This window comes from Euphorbia lathyris, chromosome 10, assembly GCF_963576675.1.
Source record: "Euphorbia lathyris chromosome 10, ddEupLath1.1, whole genome shotgun sequence".
NCBI lineage: Eukaryota > Viridiplantae > Streptophyta > Magnoliopsida > Malpighiales > Euphorbiaceae > Euphorbia > Euphorbia lathyris.
This window is the reverse complement of record NC_088919.1, coordinates 72684397-72704517: the sequence shown is the minus strand read 5'-3', so window position 1 is coordinate 72704517 and position 20121 is coordinate 72684397. Positions and strand designations below refer to the sequence as shown.

Here is a 20121-nt window from a genome sequence, read left to right as displayed (position 1 = left end):
TTTCGTGTTTTTCATATTTTTTCTCGTTTTCATGTTATTTCGTTTATTGCATTTTTATCGGTTTCGGTTTTTTCACATTTTTTCGTGTTTTTTCTCGTTTTACCATTTCCGTGGTTTTCATATTTTTTTTTCGTTTTCATGTTTTTTCGTTTTTTGCATTTTTTCTCGTTTTCGGTTTTTTTACATTTTCACATTTTTTCAGTTTTTATGTTTTCATGTTTTTTTCGTATTTCGTCGTTAGTAATAAAAATATAAGGGCTAATCGTAATGGAGATTCATATCTATTTTGTTTGTAATGCTCATTATATAAATTTATGAAGAAAAATTGAATGATGTAATGATGATTCCGTTACGACAAACATGGTATGACTAATAAAAATTGTCATTCCATTACGACGTTCATTACAACGTACCAAACGGGACCAAAGTGAAAAGATCAAAAGGCCCACCTAGTCCTCGAACCATCAACTAGCTCCCCTTTTACACCATAAATATTAAAATTAAGTTTTTTAATAGTTAAATATAAAATATCCAACAATATGACAATTTTAACAATCACATTCTTCCCATAAATAAATTGTATATTCCTTATATATATGCAATTTAAAAACATTCATTACATAATCTAAAATATAGGCTTATAAGCAAGGAAATCAAATGATTTACTTGTAAAAAGATATGTGATGAGATCCTATTCGTGGACTTATAACACGCATACAGTATCTTTACACGATGGTAGTAATTAGGGGTGTTCGAGACCGAACCCTGCCAGGCTCGGCTCGGCTCGACTCGATTAAATTTTTACTCGAGCTCGGTTCGGCTCGAAACTCGACGAGCCTTGAAATTTCAGGTTCGGCTCGAGCTCAAGTCAGATTCGGCTCGAGCTCGAAAAGCTCGCGAGCCTGAAATTTTTAGGCTCAAATCGAGCTTCACACATGCCCGGCTCGAAAAAAGCTCACGAGCCCGATTCATCTGTATTCAAAAGTGTTTTTTTTTTGGGTTTTGGGTTGGGTTGGGTATTATGTATTTGGGCCCAAAAACTATTATTAGGTACTATTTAAAAAAATGGTTATTTATTACAATTTTTCATATTTATTAATAATAAAATATATAATATATTATAAATTAAATATTAATAAAATATATTAATTGGATACTGATGGCTCCTGCCTTAGCAATGGCAGAATTGCTGCTGGAGGAGTTCTTCGGGATGCTGGTGGCAATTGGATGGCGGGGTTTACCCATAACTTGGGGACGGGCTCCTCCTTTTCTGCGGAGCTCTGGGGTATCTTGTCAGGTATTAAACTCGCCATTCGCATGGGTGTTAAAAAGCTCTCGGTGGAATCTGATAATCTGGAGGCTATTAACAGGATTTCAGATAGCCAGGCTGTTTGTCTGAAGAGCCAGAATCTCATCAAAGCTATTTTGAGGCTTCGTCCTGCCTTTGAGTATCTTAATTTCTCCCATATTTTTAGGGAGCAAAACCGCGTGGCGGATCGCTTAGCAGCTGCTGGGCATGGGAGAATGTTAGGTGTTTCTACCCTATCTGTTCCTCCTTCTTTTCTTTTGCCTTCTCTCCTAGAGGATAGGATTGGAGTCAGCCTTCCTAGACTGATCCCGGTGTAGGTTTTTTGTTGGTTTTGTTTTTTTCCTTTCCTTTCTTACCAAAAAATAAAATAAAATATATTAATTAAAATATTCGATCGAACCTCTCTAAATTTGGTATTGGCTCGTTAATGTCTCGAGCCGGTCGTGAGCTCGAGTCGAGCCCTGTCAAGTCGAGCTTTGACCGATCCGAACTCGAATAGTTCGCGAGCCATCCTAGCTCATTAACACCCCTAGTAGTAATGCTAATCATAAAATGTTTTTTTTTTTAAAAAAACCTTTTGCTTTTAATGTAATTTAATAAAATAAAAATATATTTAAAATTTTATTTGTTTAATCAAATATAAAATGAAGGAATATTTTTATCCAAACTTCATTTTGCTCTTATGGAAAGAGATCAAGTTAATAGTTAATTTTTTATTATTTAGATAGATTTACTTTATCAATAATTATTTAAGCAATATTATCTTTTAGCAATTAGGAGTAATATTTTATTTAGATATTTATAGTAGTATTTTATTTTAGGAAAAACTAAATAGTAGCTTTCACTCTTTTTTCCCCCTAATATAACGTCTTTATTTCTCCTAAATAAGAGGAAGTAACTTTTAATAAGTAATCAATTCCTTAATCTTAAGAAAATTCAAAATTAGAATAGAAAAACATGGTAAATCAATTTACAGTCTATAGGAAAAATTATCTTACTCATTTTTCTAAATAGTAATTTTCACTCTTTCCTTTTCTAATGGTAACGTCTTTATGTCTCCTAATGGTAAAAAAAATATTTCCTAATGTATTGTCTTTATTTCTCCTATATATAAGAGGAAGTAAGTTTTCAATAAGAAATCAATTCCTTAATCTTAAGAAAAATGAGTTAGGTCATTGGAAGAAAACAAAAAGCAAGTTACCTTCTATAGAATTTAGTTTTCCAGAATTTTCTGTTAAGGCACAATGAAATATTGATGTTATGTGAACAGATTTCCTATGGCATTCTCAGAGTCTACTAAATTGAAGTAATTCAAAGAATATTTTCAAGGCTTTTTTTGGTGAGATTCGCACTCTATATTGGTTGATGATATACAAGTACAATTTTCTGTTAATTGCCAACTTATGAAATATTAATTTTATGTGAACATGTTTCCCATGGCAGTCTCAGAGTCCAACAATCATAAGGTGAATGCTCAAACTTTAGAAGAAATTGCAGAAGCAACTGAAACGGTGGAGAAAGAAATATCAGATGGAGATTGTAACCGTTCTAGCCTGTGGATATCATGTTCTGAAGCTTCTGATAGAGTTTTAAGTAGGCAATCTTCTGGTGCTAAGCTACTTGAACTGGATCCTAAAAGCCTTAATGTTGTGAAGAAGAAACAAGATAATTGCTAAGATTGTTCTAGACGTACAAATCCTATTTGGGAAGGGTGGAGGAGGTACCAGAAGATGAGACTTCACAATGTTTCTGAAGCGAGAATGCAATGAGAAGAAAAGACTTCACAGTGTTTCTAAAGAGAGGAGGCACCGAAACAGAAGACTTTCCAATGTTTCTCCAGGGAGGAGGCACCAGAATAGGAGACTTGGTAACCAACACAGACACAATGTTAGGAGACATAATCAAAATACAAAAATAGAAACAATTAATGTGACTGCAGAACTAGAATTTTAGTCCTTAATAAGTAGGAAGAACATACATTTTCAGCTAAAGGTTCCTCGGGGTTGGCGACTTCTGGCTCAGTTTCAACAACTGACTCTTCTACAACATCTGCTTTATTTGTAATGCCAACTCTCTCTTGGTTCAAGCATGTTACCAAGTTATTCGCTTCATTAGTCCGAGTCTGAGTCGTCTTTATACTTTCTTCCTCAACGCTCTCAGATTCTTGACCGTCTAAAGCTTCTTCAATAAACTCTTCGGAAATAGGTGAAGAGTTTATTGAAGAAGTTGCAGATGATGGTCAAGAATCTGAGAGCATTGAGGAAGAAAGTATAAATACGACTTAGACTCAGATTGATGAGGCGAATAATTTGATAACATGCTTGAACCAAGAGAGAGTTGGCATTTCAAATAAAGCAGATGTTGCAGAAGAGTCAATTGTTGAAACTGAGCCAGAAGTTGCCAACCTCGAGCAACCTTTAGCTGAAAATGTATGTTCTTCCTAGTTATTAAGGACTAAAAATTTCAGTTCTGTAGTCACATTAATTTTTTCTATTTTTGTATTTTGATTCTGTCTCCTAACGCTGTGTGTGTTGGTTACCACTCAGACATTAATGATTTTTGTTAGTATTTGCTATGTTCTTAGAATCCTTCTTTATTTGTTCTTCAAGTCGTGTCTTAGATTATGACCTTTCTTAGAAATAGTAAACGGAACTCTTATTGGATTAAGCATAAGGAGATATAAATCCTGCACACACACTGCAACACGAGACAATCCGCCTGAAACGACCGGTTTGCCATGATTATCATTGTTATTACATTTAAGGCGATTCCGAGAACAATTATTAATGTCTTACAAATCACCAAATTGAGCTTTTAAGGCGATTCCGAGAATAATTAAGTTATATTGGTTGATGATATATAGAAGTATATTTTCCAGAATTTTTTTTTTTATGTTTTTAAATTTTAAATACTAATTAGACTTATATAAATATAACATACTAATTAAACTTTATTAATATCTAAAATCCAGTTTTACTATATTTCTTTTATGTAATTGTGGTGTGATGTTATGGAAAAAGATCACGTTTAAAATTGGCCCAAATTTCTACTTTAAACTTTGAAGTACAATTTTTTTTTTATAAAGACCAAATTTAACCCTAACGTTTTAAGTAAAGCGTAGATTTTGCCTTAACGTATGAAATTGTGCAAATTTAACCCCAACGTTTTTAAGTAAGATCAATTTTAGCCATACATTATAGAAAATTAGAAAAAATTGGTTTTAACTGGTATTTAACTGTAACATCAGACCTTCCAAATATCAATTATATCTAAGATATTTAGTGTATTACTAACAAAATTATAATTTTTTTGTTAAAATGCTAAAAACTGAATCTGCTAAATATAAGTTAATCATAATTTTTTTTTATCAAACTGTCTAAAATATTTAATGTGTTTTAAATCGTACGAAACTACTTCAATTTATCAATAAACTTGTTTGGAATGTATGATATAGCAGTTAACCAACACATGCCTGATATGTATTAGGGGTGTTTGGTTGCTCATTTTCATGCCCTTTGTTTGTCTTTTCACTTTAAAAATGAGAGTTTTAGTCAGTTTGGTTGGTGACCTACTGTTTGTCTTTTATACCTGAAAATTAGCCTTTTACAAAAACATAGAATTCCCGATTTTTAAAAAGCAGCATTTTCCAATAGCAAACAGTACACTGTAACAACAAATATCAAATGGTAAGTAAAACAAACAGGACCTCAATGCCCCAACGACTTTCATAATTTGGTTAATGCCATTGAGTGAGGATCTGCTGAGTCGTGACTGGATGGTAGCCGTCTCCCACATCTACCGTGAATGTAATGACCCTAACCTAAATAATATATGTGTATTTGATTTATAGTACTCTTGGTTTTGTCAAGTATGTATATATATATATATATATATATATATATATATATATATATATATATAAATTTTATAGTACCTATTAGTTAATTAGGTGGTTATAGTTATTTTAATTATATTAGAGCTATATTTTAAATCCCTAATTTAAGTCATTATCTTATGTTTGTGAAAACATAGCCTCTTAAAAGAAAACAGTTTTCTCCAAAATACCTTTTGAAGGACTGCCGTCAAACCTTTTTCCTTTGTCGTCGAAGTCGGAGTCGACTTTACCTTTTAGCTGCTCATCCATTTGTCCGAGTAAGTCATCACCTCCAAATCAATGATTAATTCTTTTTTTTCTATTAGTTCAGAATTAAGGCTAGCAGAGATTAAAGTTAATTTAATTTATGCGCCGGTCATGGCCTGGGTTGGGTCGTGACAAAGGTGGTATCAGAGCCAGGGTGCAAAATACTTTTCTAAGATTGATCTGAGGTCCGGTTACCATCAATTGAGGGTTAAAAATATGGACATACCTAAGACAGCTTTCAGGACTAGGTATGGTCACTATGAATTCCTGGTGATGCCTTTTGGCCTTACAAATGCTCCTGCATCTTTTATGGATATGATGAATAGAGTGTTTAAGCCCTTCCTTGATCGTTTTGTGATAGTGTTCATAGATGACATTCTGGTGTATTCTAAAAGTAAGGAAGAACATGAGCAACATTTGAGGCTTGTTCTTCAGACCCTAAGAGAGAACCAGTTGTATGTCAAGTTCTCAAAATGTGAATTCTGGTTGGATAGTGTTGCAATCTTAGGGCATGTGGTGTCCAAAGATGGGGTGAGTGTTGACCAAAAGAAGGTTGATATTGTTCTTCATTAGCCAAGGCCTAGTTCAGTGTCGGAGATTCAAAGTTTTCTTGGGTTAGCGGGTTACTATCGACGTTTTGTGCAAGACTTTTCTCGAATAGCTTCTCCTTTAACCAAGTTAACCCAGAAGAATGTGAAGTTTCAGTGGTCGGAAGCATGTGAGAAGAGTTTTGAAGAATTGAAAGTTCATTTGACTTCAGCACCAGTGTTAGCCCTTCCATCTGGATCGGGGGGCTACACAGTATTTTGTGATGCTTCAAGGGTTGGTCTGGGTTGTGTATTGATGCAACTTGGTCATGTGATTACGTATGCTTCTCGCCAATTAAAGCAGCATGAACAGAATTATCCAACTCATGATTTGGAAATGGCAGCAGTGATCTTTGCCCTGAAGATATGGAGACATTACTTGTATGGGGAGACATGTGAGATTTTCACTGACCATAAAAGTCTCAAATACATCTTTGATCAGCGTGATTTGAATTTGAGGCAGAGAAGATGGGTGGAGTTTCTCAAGGATTATGATTGCACAATTCAGTACCATCCAGGGAAAGCAAACGTTGTAGCAGATGCTTTAAGTAGGAAATCTCTGGGTAGCTTAGCTCATCTTTCCGTAGTGAGGAGACCTTTGATTAGTGACATTCATGAATTGATTGATCAAGGAGTAAAATTTGAGGCAACATCTGAAGCGTTAGTAGCTCATTTTCATGTTAGACCTATTCTATTAGATAGAATTAAGGCAGCCCAACAAGAAGATCCTCAATTGTGTAAAGTTAAGGATGATGTTTGTCAGGGTAAGGTTCAAGACTTCGTGATTGGTGATGATGGAGTTCTTCGTTATGGGACTAGACTGTGTGTTCCTAGTGTTGATGATTTAAAAAGGGAAATTTTGGAGGAAGCACACTGTTCGGCTTATATAGTTCATCCTGGTTCCACTAAGATGTATAGAGATTTAAGGGAATTATACTGGTGGAGTGGAATAAAGAGAGATGTTGCAGACTTTGTTGCTAAATGCCTTACTTGTCAACAAGTCAAGGCAGAACATCATAGACCATCTGGGTTGCTCCAACCATTACCTATTCCTGAGTGGAAGTGGGAGAACATTGCCATGGACTTCGTGGTAGGATTGCCTCATACTAGGGGAGGGTATGATTCTATCTGGGTGATAGTCGATCATTTAACTAAGTCAGCTCATTTTCTTCATGTGAAGACAACCTATGATTTCTCTAAGCTTGCTCAGTTATACATTGATGAGATTGTTAGACTTCATGGAGTTCCAGTCTCTATCGTGGTACTCAATTTACTTCTCGATTCTGGAAGAAATTTCAAGAAGCGCTAGGTACAAGACTCCAGTTTAGCACAGCGTTTCATCCTCAGACTGACGGTCAGTCAGAGAGGACTATTCAGACTTTAGAGGATATGCTTCGAGCTTGTATCTTTGATTTTGGTCAAAATTGGGATCATCATTTGCCTTTGGTAGAGTTTGCCTATAACAACAGCTATCAAGCTAGCATTGATATGGCACCTTATGAAGCTTTGTATGGTCGTAAGTGTCGATCGCCGATTTGTTGGGATGAGGTTGGAGAAAGGAGGCTCACTAGACCTGAGTTGATACAGTTGACTTCAGATAAAGTTCGTGTTATTCGTGATAGACCCTTAACAGCTCAGAGTAGGCAAAAGAGTTATGTTGATCCGAGGCGCAAGAATGTAGAATTTCAGATCGGTGATAATGTGTTTCTGAAAGTCTCCCCGATGAAAGGAATCATGCGGTTTGGCAAGAAAGGAAAATTGAGTCCGCGTTATGTGGGTCCGTTTAAGATTCTTGAAAGGATTGGTGCAGTTGCATATCGGTTAGCTCTTCCACCCGATTTCTCTAATGTTCACCCGGTGTTCCATATATCGATGCTTAGGAAATATATTCCAGATACTTCTTATGTTTTGCAACCACAAACTATACAAGTTAGAGATGATCTGTCTTATGAGGAGCAATCTATAAAGATATTAAACAGTCAAGTTCGGAAGCTGCGTTCAAAAGAAATCCCTTTAGTTAAAGTTCTTTGGCAAAACCACTCTAGTAATGAAGCCACTTGGGAGACGGAATCCGAGATGCGAGTTAGATACCCTCATTTGTTCGATGCTTTAGGTTAGTTTCCTTATAATTTGAATTCGGGGACCGAATTTTCTTTAGGGGGGAAGAATGTAATGACCCTAACCTAAATAATATATGTGTATTTGATTTATAGTACTCTTGGTTTTGTCAAGTATGTATATATAATATATATATATATATATATATATATATATATATATATATATATATATATATATTAATTTTATAGTACCTATTAGTTAATTAGGTGGTTATAGTTATTTTAATTATATTAGAGCTATATTTTAAATCTCTAATTTAAATCATTATCTTATGTTTGTGAAAACCTAGCCTCTTAAAAGAAAACAGTTTTCTCCAAAATACCTTTTGAAGGACTGCCGTCAAACCTTTTTCCCTTGCCGTCGAAGTCGAAGTCGGAGTCGACTTTACCTTTTAGCTGCTCATCCATTTGTCCGAGTAAGTCATCACCTCCAAATCAATGATTAATTCTTTTTTTCTATTAGTTCAGAATTAAGGCTAGCAGAGATTAAAGTTAATTTAATTTATGCGCCGGTCATGGCCTGGGTTGGGTCGTGACAAGGAAACAGAAGTACGGACGGTTGAGCGAACCTTACCTATGATATTCCTTTGGGCTTGCACATCTTTGACCAACGCTAGGGCAATTCAAGACCTTCTCCTCCGGGATGTCCCGGACGTCTCCTTTCCCAGACTTTGTTCTGTGTAGCCCTTAGAATACTCTTTCTAAAAAAAAATCAATTCGAATCAACCGATTTTCTTATCTCTGATTTAGTTGTCGATCCGATTCCATTTCCATTTTTAAAACATGGAAATCAATTATACTAAAACGGATAAAAAATTGTTTATTAAGAATTTAATCTTAGTTTGAGATACCCCACGCTATTATAGACATTGTCGTCTCTTATGTCATCTCTATGAGCCGCCGTAACTCAGAGAAGCTCTGTCTGCGACTATTCACTGAATCCACCCGTTTTCTCTCTCTAAAGTTAATTGCTTTTTCTCTCTCTACTTTCCGACTCTGCAAATCACTCGCTCGTTCTCTCTTCTCCGAAACCCTAGCTCCCTCCTCCTCCATGGACGACGATTTCTTTACCTCCGCCGCCTATGATGATAACTTCCTCGACCTCGAATTCGATCATCGTTCTGCTCTCTCTACTTCCAATCACACCACCACTTATGAATCCCTCTTTCCTGATGACGATGATATTGACAATGACGTTGATAAGCTTTACTTGGTTCCTTATAGGTGCGCTCGATTTTACTGCTTTCAGATTCAGTTAGGTTTTTTTGTTTTTTTCCGTATTTTGTTGCTATGGATACCGGAGTTTTTGGAATTGCGTTGATTCGTGGAGTGTGGGGTTTTTACATGAATATCATACTTAACTGTAAAATTACAATTAAATCCTAAACCCCAATTCATAAATAAAGTATGTTTATACACACTAATTCAAAAATCCTAAACCCCAATTCATAAACCCTAAACCCTAAGTCAAGAATTCTAGACCCCAATTCCTAAATTCTAAACCCTATATTTGAAGTTGCATTTGTATTGGGCTTTTACACTGTCTGTAATTTTACAGATATTCTAATATTTCTAAAGGCCTAAACCATACCTAGCTCCCTAAATTGTCCATTTTGGTTGCTTTGCCCTAACATAATGAACAACCTATTAGCCACTCTAACTCTAACTCCTAAAAGTGAGATATTGCCCCCTTATTTTTCCTCAATCACAGATGAGAAGAGGATGAACTGTGAGGACCACTTGCCTTTCGGTTGATTTCTGTATGCAATGTGTCTTTTCCTTTGGCCTTTCGTGATGGTATTTCAAATTGTGTATGAGTTTAGTATATGCTCTAAAAAGGTTGTTGATTCGCTGAGTTTTTGGAATTGCGTTGATTCATGGAGTGCAAGGTTTTTTTATGGGATTTTTAAATGAATATCATCCTTAACTATAAAATTACAATTAAATCATAGTATCAGATCATTATTTTCTATATATCGCTTTACACCCTAATTCAAAAATTCTAAACCCCAATTCAAAAATCCTAAACCCTAACTGAAAAATTCTAGACCCCAGTTCCTAAATTCTAAACCCTATATTTGAAGTGGCATTTGTATTGGGCTTTTACAGTGTCTGTATTAGTGACAGAAAGTTGGAGTAGCTGATGAGTTGTCTTCTCCGATTGAGGAAAATTAAGTGGCCTGCTACTTCACTTTCTGGAAGTTGGAGTGGCTGATGGGTTGTTCTTAAGTTTGGGGGACAAAGTGACCAAAATGGACAACTTTAGGGGTTATGTATGGTTTAGGCTTATTTCTAAATGTGTTATTGGTGATTTCATGATATTCTCGGGTGAATACAATTGCGGAGCTTATTTTTTTCATTGAATTTTGTTTTTTTATGGCTGGAAATTGTGGATATTATTATTAGCAATGGAGCGAAGATTGGCTAGATTGATGAAAAATAGAACCTATATGCATTTGTTTAAATTATGTTTCCGTTATCTTCAGGTGGTGGAGGGAGGCTCAATTTGTTGCTAAAGAAACTGGAATATTGTATGATGTTTTAGTGAGGAATGATGCTGAAGAAATATTACTGGATTTAAGGAAGGTTGACAACACCAGTAAGGATGATGACATAACAGAACGTTCTGGATGTCAAGCGTTCGCATTGTTACCTGGGACAATGTGGTTGCGGGCACTTAAATGGTGAGGCGGACTGCTATAAAATTACTTGCAAAATTAGAATAACTTGAGGATTAAGTACTAAAAATTTACATGAATTCATTCAAGTATGTCTGGTTGCCAGTTTTGCTTTGTAGGCTGCTGCTGTTGCTAAACTAGAAACTAGAAAGCCTCTTGAAAATTGATGCTTTCATAATGTATTTATGAGATTACAAACAATGTGGTTGCGGGCACTTAAATGGTGAGGCGGACTGTTTACCCTGCTATAAAATTACTCGCAAAATTAGCATAACTTAAGGATTAGGTACTAAAATTCACATAAGTTCATTCAAGCATGTCTGGTTGCCAGTTTTGCTTTGTAGGCTGCTGCTACTAAACTAGAAACTAGAAAACGTTCCGAAAGTTGAAGCTTTCAGTAATGTATTTGTCAGATGGAAATCAATGCATGCCTCTGAAGTGTTATCTTATATGGAGAGTTCAGTTAAGGATATATTATGTTACTCTGCTACTTTGGGCATTGATTTGTTTGACTCCTGCAGGCATATTGATTCTAATGCAGTGCTGAAGGTATGATAGGAAATATTACCCCTGATCTTATCTTTACTAAAATTCACATAAGTTCATTCAAGCATGTCTGGTTGCCAGTTTTGCTTTGTAGGCTGCTGCTACTAAACTAGAAACTAGAGAACGTCGTGAAAATTGACGCTTTCAGTAATGTAGTTGTGAGATGGAAACAATGCATGCCTCTGAAGTGTTATCTTATGGAGAGTTGCATTGATTTGTTCGACTCCTGCAGGCATATTGATTCAAATGCAGTACTGAAGGTTGACCACAGTTCTTTGCTTGTGGAAGATGATGGAGAAGACTTGTTTCCTTTAAAGATCAGGCTTTCAATGTCTTGGGAAAGAAATTCTTTGGTAGTAAAGATAAGATTAGGGGTAATATTTCCTATCATACCTTACTCTTTTTTTGTACTGGCTATCTTATTCAACTGAGGTGGAATTATTTCTGAATAAGTTGCAAGGGTTCCAACGTGGACCCTGTAGTAGTGTGGTTGATAGTCTTCTGAATGCATAATCTTGTTAGGGATACTTTGAATTTAAAAGAGGCATTATGTATGGAAGATGGTGAATATGTGAGTACTTGCCAATATGGCTGTCAGATCAATTACATCTAGCTGAGCACGTGCTTATTTGGTGCTTAGTTGTTAAAGGCATGCCTTATGCAAGGCTCAAGGTAGTGAGCCTTGATTGCACAAGTGAGGTGCAGTTTAAAAGGCTCTGGCCTGAGTCAAGGCGCGCATCAGTAGCATATACTGTTTTCACTATTTTTTTTTTGTGTAAAACAAATGATTGATTAATCTCAACCACTAATCCAATTTAAATAAAATTAATCTTAACCCCTGATATAAATAAGAATATTTTTTGTTTTTTTATTGTTTTATGTTACTGTGCCTATGAAGTATGGACTTAACTTGGTGTTTTTGACATTTAGTATTATGTTTTTATGTGATTGTCTTGTTTGTGTGGTCATAAGTGTGTTTTTTTGGTTTATGCTTTTACTAGTAATAGAGTATATATATATTTGTTTTCTGCGCCTTGTGTTACTTAGGCGCGCCTTGCGTTGCACCTTGAGTCTAGGCTCCAGAACCCTTTAGCGCCTTTAACAACTATGTGTTGGTGTAATCACAAAGTTAATCTGGATTCCATTTAGTCCTACAAATCAAGCTGAATTCAAGAACCTTTTTTTTTTTTTTTTTTTTTTTTTTTTTTTTTTTTAAGATTTCTTATGTGTATTTGACAATATAATGCAATTTTCAGGACAACATGGCTTCTTCTTACAGAAGAGCCACTAATATATTCAATCCCAAGGCTGAGCTGGTTAGTGTGCTGATGATTATTTAATATCTAGTGAAAATTTATTGAGACAAGAAGGATATGTTCATTTATATAATCTGTTGTGCAGTTGCATATATGGGACTTCTCTGGTCAAACAACTAAGTTCTGTATGAATTGCAATATTGGCTTACCAAATGGTTCTATGGACCATTTTGCAGCAGAGGTAACAGTTTGTCAAACTTTCCTTTATTGAATAAGATGGTAACCATTTAATCTACATATGATTTACTTACGACTTCCATATAATGCCAGTTTGCTATTTTTATTTGCGCTTAATACATCTGTTGCCCCATGGACTTGGCCCAAAACTTCAATTGCCCCATGAACTTTCAAAAAGTTACAAATGACCCTTATTCTTCTCCAATTGCATTCAATAACCCCTTATTCTTGTCCAATTGCATTCAATAAACCCCCTGTTCTTGGCCAATTACAACCCCCTATTCATGTCCAATTGCATTCAATAACCCCCTTGTCAGGAATTAAAGGATTCTGACAGATTAGAATAGAAAGAATAGAAGCAATAGAAGAGCTAGAAAGAAAGAACGAGAGAAGAAAGAGGAGGAGGATAGTTTAGATATTTCTCGTTGATGGATTGTAGCATAGCAAAGCATGGCCTTGATACAGCTTGTACAGCTGAGGTCTGCCAAAGAACGGTTACACACCAGCTGTGTGTACAGCTGGTATAACAAACTCAAAAGGACAAATTGGCTAGCCCACTAAAGTAACGATAACAGACTTCTGCTAACAGAATGCAATAACAGCATAAAGCAATACAGAAATCAAATAAGGAAATAACAGAAATAACTACTAATAACCACATCTTGTAAATATCCAGTCTAGTCCTTCAACTTCTTACGATGCACGTGCAATATGTGACACCCCTATTCTTGTCCAATTGCATTCAATAACCCTAAAACTTCACCTTTCCTGCAAACTTTCGAAAGTTCCTAATTATTTGTTTGTCTATTTGGCATTTTCTTTTTAACACGTGGCGAGCACTTTGACACGTGTTGGAGCGTATCTCTAATTTTTTTTTTTTTTTTTTTTTTTTTTTTTTTTTTGTATCCAACAGATTCTATTGAGAAATAGGGGGTTATTGAATGTAATTGGATAAGAATAAGGGGTCATTTGGAACTTTTGGAAGTTTAGGGAGTCAGTTGAAGTTTTGAGCCAAGTTCAGGGGCAACAGATGTATTAGGCCTTTTTTGTTTATATAATCTTATCTTGCATATTTTTCTTTGCAGGATGTCCTTGAATTGCACATGCATGGATTTTCAGATTCCAGAGATCATTCAGATGGCAGGATTGATGAGATGATCGAAGCTAACATGAAAAATAGTTCTTTCAGCATTAGTTCAGTTAGAATGAATGGAAGTAGCGATTACACAAGTTCATGTTCATCAGTAATTACTTCATCACTTTCTGGTTGCAGCTATAGAAAAGTTGGTTTGTTGGGTTTGACAGGATTACAAAATCTTGGGAATACATGTTTCATGAACAGTGCAATTCAGTGCTTGGCACACACCCCAAAGCTAGTTGATTATTTTTTAGAAGATTACAAAAGAGAAATAAATCGTGAAAATCCATTAGGGATGAAGGTACGTGACTAAGTCATGTCATCTTTACGTAATTTGCTAACTTTATATTGTTGATCCTCTTCTTTCTTGTTGTTCAGGGTCAACTTGCCTTTGCATTTGGGGAGTTGTTGAGGAAGCTGTGGGTTCCAGGAGCAGCCCCAGTTGCTCCTGTGACGTTCAAACGAAAACTTGAAAATTTTGCTTCTCAGTTTAGTGGCTGTAATCAGCATGATTCCCAAGTTAGTTATCTGATTCTTCTTATTTTTGCTTCTCTTTCATCTGCTGCTACTGTGAGATTATCAATTTTCTTTCATATGGATGGAATCACTTGAATGACTTTTAGTACTCCTCCTTCATCTAATGCAGGAGTTTCTGGCCTTTCTGTTGGACGGACTCCATGAAGATCTGAACCGTGTGAAGTGCAAGCCCTACGTAGAAACTAAAGATGCAGAAGGCCGTCCAGACATGGACGTGGCAGATGAATATTGGAGGAATCACCTAACTCGTAATAACTCAATTATAGTGGATTTGTATCAAGTGAGTTTTCTATTTTAATAGTCTTCAGTTTTGGACTTCTGAACCAATTTTCATTCTCTAGTTTTCTGCAAATCAAGTCAACAGATACAAAATTTATTTCCTTTTTTTTTTGGATTAATGTAATTTTTTTCTTCTTTTATTGACATTATAGGGTCAGTACCGGTCAACACTAGTTTGCCCTTCATGCAAGAAGAAATCTGTTACATTTGATCCATTTATGTACTTGTCGCTGCCCTTGCCTTCAACAACAATGCGGACAATGACTTTGACAATCATTAGCACCGATGGGGTTATGCTCCCTTGTCCTGTTACAGTAACTTTGCCAAAGTATGGGAGGCTAAAGGATCTAACTGAGGCTGTGAGCAGTGCGTGTGCCTTGAGAAATGATGAAACCCTGTTGGTTGTTGAGGTGGGCTGATAAACTGGAGCGTTATGATATCCTGTATCTTCTATGCTTTTCAGTGACCCATGGAAGCATGTTCTACTTGTCATGCTTTATATGAATGTATCTGTCACTTGGATGTTACTACTCTGATTTTTGATATAGTAGTTTAAAATATATTTAGGATTCTTTGTGGGTCTGTGTTTGAATGCAGAATTTATGTAGTACATTTTTGTTGGGGAAGCATGTTGATGTCTGTATTCATTGGATTGTTTTGTAGATATACAAGGAAAAAATTTTCCGTTTCCTGGAGGAGCCATCTGATGCGTTAGCTTTGATTAGAGATGATGATAAACTGGTCGCTTATCGGTTACCCAAAGATAACGAGGCGTCCCCATTGGTTGTGTTTATGCATGAGCTCTTGGACAAGTAAGCAGATCATCTCAACTTTTACTTTGTTGCTCTACTGAGCTTTTGTTAACTGATTTATGTGAAATATGGGTTTCAGGTCTAGTGAAATTGAGACTGCAGAACCAAACTGGAAACTATTTGGCATTCCTCTCGTAACAAGATCATCCGACCTCTCTCATGGACATAGTCTCTGTAGACAGTATCTGAAACTCCTAAATCCATTTGTCATGCCTTCTGATGATGCATTAAATGATTATGATGAGTCGGGAGCTAAAGCAAATGAAGATTCTGAAAAGGACGATGTACCTTGTCCTACAGCTTCAGATTGCACTGCAGGTTCAGGTGGTGAAACAGATGACAACCCGCAATTCAGTTCTGAATTTCAATTCTACATCAAAGATTCTCATCGACCAACAAAGAAGATAAAGATGAATGAGCCAGTGAGGGTCCTACCGTATACAAATAGATTGGAAGTGCATGTTTTATGGTCAGAAAAGATGATTGAAAAGTATGATACTTGCATTCTTAGCTCTTTACCGGAGGTTTTTAAGCCGCAGTTATATATAAGCAGACCTCAAGAATCTGTTTCTTTGTATAAATGCCTTGAAGCATATCTGAAGGAAGAGCCCTTAGGACCTGAAGACATGTGGTTAGTGTGTTGCTCAATTTATACTGGAAATTTTGTGCTTCAGTATTTGTTTTGTTTGACATCATATATGCATGTAAGCTTATAGAGTTCAAAAGGCTTTATACATCTGTTGCCCCCTGTACTTGGCCCAAAACTTCAACAGCCCCCTGAACTTTCAAAAAGTTCCAAAAGACCCCTATTCTTGTCCAATTGCATTCAATAACCTCATCTTCTTGTCCAATTGCATTTAATAACCCCATATTCTTGTCCAACTGCAGTCAATAACCCCTATTCTTGTCGAATTGCATTCAATAACCCCTTGTTCTTGTACAATTGCATTCAATAACCCCAAAACTTCAACTGCCCCTTGAACTTTCAAAAGTTCCTAATTATTTGTCTATTTGAATAGGGGGGTTCACTGAATGCAACTGGGCAAGCATAGGGGTCATTTGGAACTTTTAAAAGTTTAGGGGGGCATTTGAAGTTTTGGGGTAAGTACAGGGGCAACATATGTATTAGGCCAGTTCAAAATGTTTGTTCGCATCTAGAAAGCACCAAAACTTCTAGGAGACTAAGGTAGGAGTGTCTGACACTCCGAAACTCCACCCGAACTCCAAAATAAGTGTCCCCTCTTTTTCTTTTCTTTTTTAATGGGGACACTTCTGGGACACGGATTCTAAGTGAGTTAAGTAGAATGTGGAGGTAACTTCTAATAATTTTACAAAAATAAAATAAAACCCTAATAAAAAAAGAGAAATCAAAATATAATGAAAAGAATATAGAAGCTCTCCCTTTTTTGGTAGTTTAAATAGTTCGAAGTATTAAATGTTTCTTTTTGATGAATTAATGACTTATTATGGATGTTATTTGTGGTTTATAATGACTAATGAATGCTATATATATATAAATTTAGCGTGTCCCCGACCTGTGTCTCATATTTTTTAAAAACTCTGCTTGCCGCACCCGTACGAGTATGAGTACCCATGTCAGTGCTTCCTAGGTTCGCATGCATGCTGTTCATATTTTGTTTCCTATATGATGTATGCATTTGTTTGCTTGTTTTTTGTGCGCACATTCTTTTGATTTCTGAGATACCAGACACTTAAATTATATCAAATATTAGGTTCTGTCCTGGTTGCAAAAAGTTCAAACAAGCTAGCAAAAAGTTGGATCTTTGGAGATTGCCTGAGATATTGATTGTTCATTTAAAGAGATTCTCATACAGCCGATTTATGAAGAACAAGCTTGAAACATATGTTGATTTCCCAATTGAAGATTTTGATCTTTCAAATTACATATCTTACAAGGATGGGCAATCCTCCAATCGTTATGAGCTGTATGCAGTAAGTAACCATTACGGAGGCATGGGAAGTGGTCACTACACTGCTTTTGTCGATGTAAGTGCTTGTCTTTCTCCGTCCTCCCCTTTATTCTTGGGTTCATACCGCACTTTGGCATGATGTTTAAGAACTTTTCATAGAATTGGTCCACATTGAATTATTTGAGGTGGATGGCTGCTGATGACAATCTGGCCATGGTGCACGGACACTCCTTTTTAGTTGCTTTGCATTTTTGTGTTTCCTGTCTGTGTCAGTGTCTATTTTTGTTTGAAGGCTATTTTAGAAAGGTTATGTTCTAGAAATAATGTTGCCGGTGTCTGTTTCTATGACCATGTCCGTGTCCGTGCGCAACATAGGGGTTTAAAATAATGCTTGCATATTGGAAATCATTAAGCATCAAACGGTTAAATGATCAAATTTTATGATTCCATGTCTTTTGACATGTGAGGTTAAAGTTTCCTCGTAGAACCAACAAGTTCCAAAATGATTTTCTAGTCATTTATGTTTCTGGAAAAGGCTTAAAGCACTATTTAGCCCTTACCTATAAAAGCTATGTGTTCGACTCATGACCTATTAGTTTAGATCCCCTGACATATAACAATCAATCACATTTTGTCCAATTTAGGCGGAAATAGCGTGTATACAAGGAGATGAGATTCATTAAATGTTTGCCTTTGATGACACAACTGTTATAATATTTCGCTAATCTGCTTAGTTGCCTTAATTCTCATATATATAATATTCCACACCACTTCTACAACCTTGGAGACTTCTCTTCTCCACCCGATTAGCAATAATCTCATGCGCGATTTAACAGGTCTCCTTAGATACGCTCTAATTTTCGTCTAAATTTAATGATTCCATCTCTAGTGAGTTGAAAAAATAAACTTGGTAAAAACAAGTTCCAAAATGATTTTCTCCGTCATTTATGTTTCTGGAAAAGGCTTAAAGCACTATTTAGCCTTTACCTATGAAAAATATTTGTGTTCGACCCCCGACCTATTATTTTTGATCCCTGACATATAACCATCAATCACATTTTGTCCAATTTATGTGGAAATAGCGTGTATGTATGGAGATCTATTAAATGTTTGTGTTTGTTGATTACTAATCGCAACACAACTGTTATAATATTTCTCTAATCTGCTTAGTTGCCTTAATTTTCATATATACACTTGTTTCTCTGCTTCTACGACCTTAGTGAACATAAGTTCTTCTCCACCGGATTAGCAATCATCTCACACGTGATTTAATAGGTCTCCTTAGGCACGCCCTAATTTCTGTCTAAATTGGACCAAATGTGATTTATTGCTATACGTCACAATCCAAATGTGATTGAATGCTATATACGCCTTTTCTGTTTTCGAAAAATGCTATTACTCGTCTTGTCCCGGGTGTAGCAATCTGACTGTTTCCATTTCTCTACACAGCACGGGCATGGAAGGTGGTATGAGTTTGATGATGAGAGAGTTTCAGCCATTAGTGAGCAAATGATTAAAGCATCTGCTGCTTATGTTCTCTTCTACAGGAGAGTTACTTGACATCATAGATAGAATTGGAAAGCGAAGGGATGAACGAGTTTGGTGTACATTGTTGGGAAGAAGTTTTTGAATGGATGTTATATATATATATTTAGTTATTTACATGTATATACACAGTTTCACAGCAGAAGAATTGGTGGTATAGGTTTTTTTGGTCCCTAATTTAATTCTTTTGCCGGGGATATGAGTTGTTCCCCTTTCGTATACTATGTATATTCGTTTCAATGATTTGTTCTGGATGATATGATAAACGGAGAAGTAGTTGTTTTCTTGAGAAATCTCGAATGTAGGTTGAACAGTGCCTGGAATTTGGCAAATGAATGAAGATGGCATGACGTCGATATCTTCTTATTGGGTCCGGCTCCCTTTGGATGATCTTCTCTTAATTTGCTCATCTGGATTTAGTTGGGAAGTAGTTTTTGATGGATGTTTTATATGTATATGTATATATTTAGTTATTTACATGTATATAAAGTTTCACATTTGGTCACTAATTTAATTCTTTTGCTGGGGATACGAGTTGTTCCCCTTTCCGTAGAATATGTATATTTGTTTTAATGATGTGTTCTGGATGATATGATAAATAGAGAAGTAGTTGTTTTCTTGAGAAATCTTGAATCAGTGCTCGGAATTGGGCAAATGAATGAAGACGGCATCAGGCCGATAGTTGCTTATTCGTCGGGTCTGGCCCCCTTTGGATGATCTTCTCTTAATTTGCTCCTCATCTGGATTTAGTTGGGAAGTTGTTTTTGGATGGTTATATATATATATATATATATATATATATATATATATATATATATATATAGTTATTTACATGTATATAGGTTTTTGGGTCACTAATTTAATTTTGTCAGGGATACGAGATGTTCCCTTTTCCGTAGAATATGTATATTCGTTTTAATGATGTCTTCTGGATGATTTGGTAAATAGAGAAGTAGTTGTTTCCTTGAAATCTTGAATGTAGGTCGAATAGTGCTTGAAATTGTG

At 35.8% G+C, this 20121-nt stretch overlaps 1 protein-coding gene across 2 annotated transcripts; it reads left to right on the top strand.

Moving 5' to 3' along the window:
* Nucleotides 1-9012: 9012 nt before the first annotated feature.
* LOC136208711 (ubiquitin carboxyl-terminal hydrolase 8-like) lies at nucleotides 9013-19472 on the top strand. 2 transcript variants are annotated; one of them, XM_065999831.1, is made up of 13 exons: nucleotides 9013-9381; nucleotides 10644-10841; nucleotides 11614-11755; nucleotides 12638-12697; nucleotides 12783-12878; nucleotides 13960-14313; nucleotides 14391-14531; nucleotides 14659-14829; nucleotides 14981-15238; nucleotides 15492-15640; nucleotides 15720-16271; nucleotides 17374-17647; nucleotides 19021-19472. In XM_065999831.1, the coding sequence occupies exons 1-13, from the start codon at nucleotides 9050-9052 to the stop codon at nucleotides 19129-19131; spliced, it is 2838 nt and encodes a 945-aa protein (XP_065855903.1). In that variant the 5' UTR covers nucleotides 9013-9049; the 3' UTR covers nucleotides 19132-19472. The 2 variants fall into 2 exon arrangements, with proteins under 2 accessions (XP_065855903.1, XP_065855904.1); XM_065999832.1 differs by lacking the exons at nucleotides 9013-9381; nucleotides 10644-10841 and adding an exon at nucleotides 10996-11058.
* The last annotated feature ends 649 nt before the right edge of the window (nucleotides 19473-20121 follow it).

Excerpts from the sequence above, each read along its gene's own strand:
- LOC136208711 (XM_065999831.1), top strand. The coding sequence starts at position 9,050 with ATGAGCCGCCGTAACTCAGAGAAGCTCTGTCTGCGACTATTCACTGAA. Across the intron at positions 12,698-12,782 it reads TCAATCCCAAGGCTGAGCTG|TTGCATATATGGGACTTCTC; the intron begins GTTAGTGTGCTG and ends TCTGTTGTGCAG. Across the intron at positions 16,272-17,373 it reads TTAGGACCTGAAGACATGTG|GTTCTGTCCTGGTTGCAAAA; the intron begins GTTAGTGTGTTG and ends ATCAAATATTAG.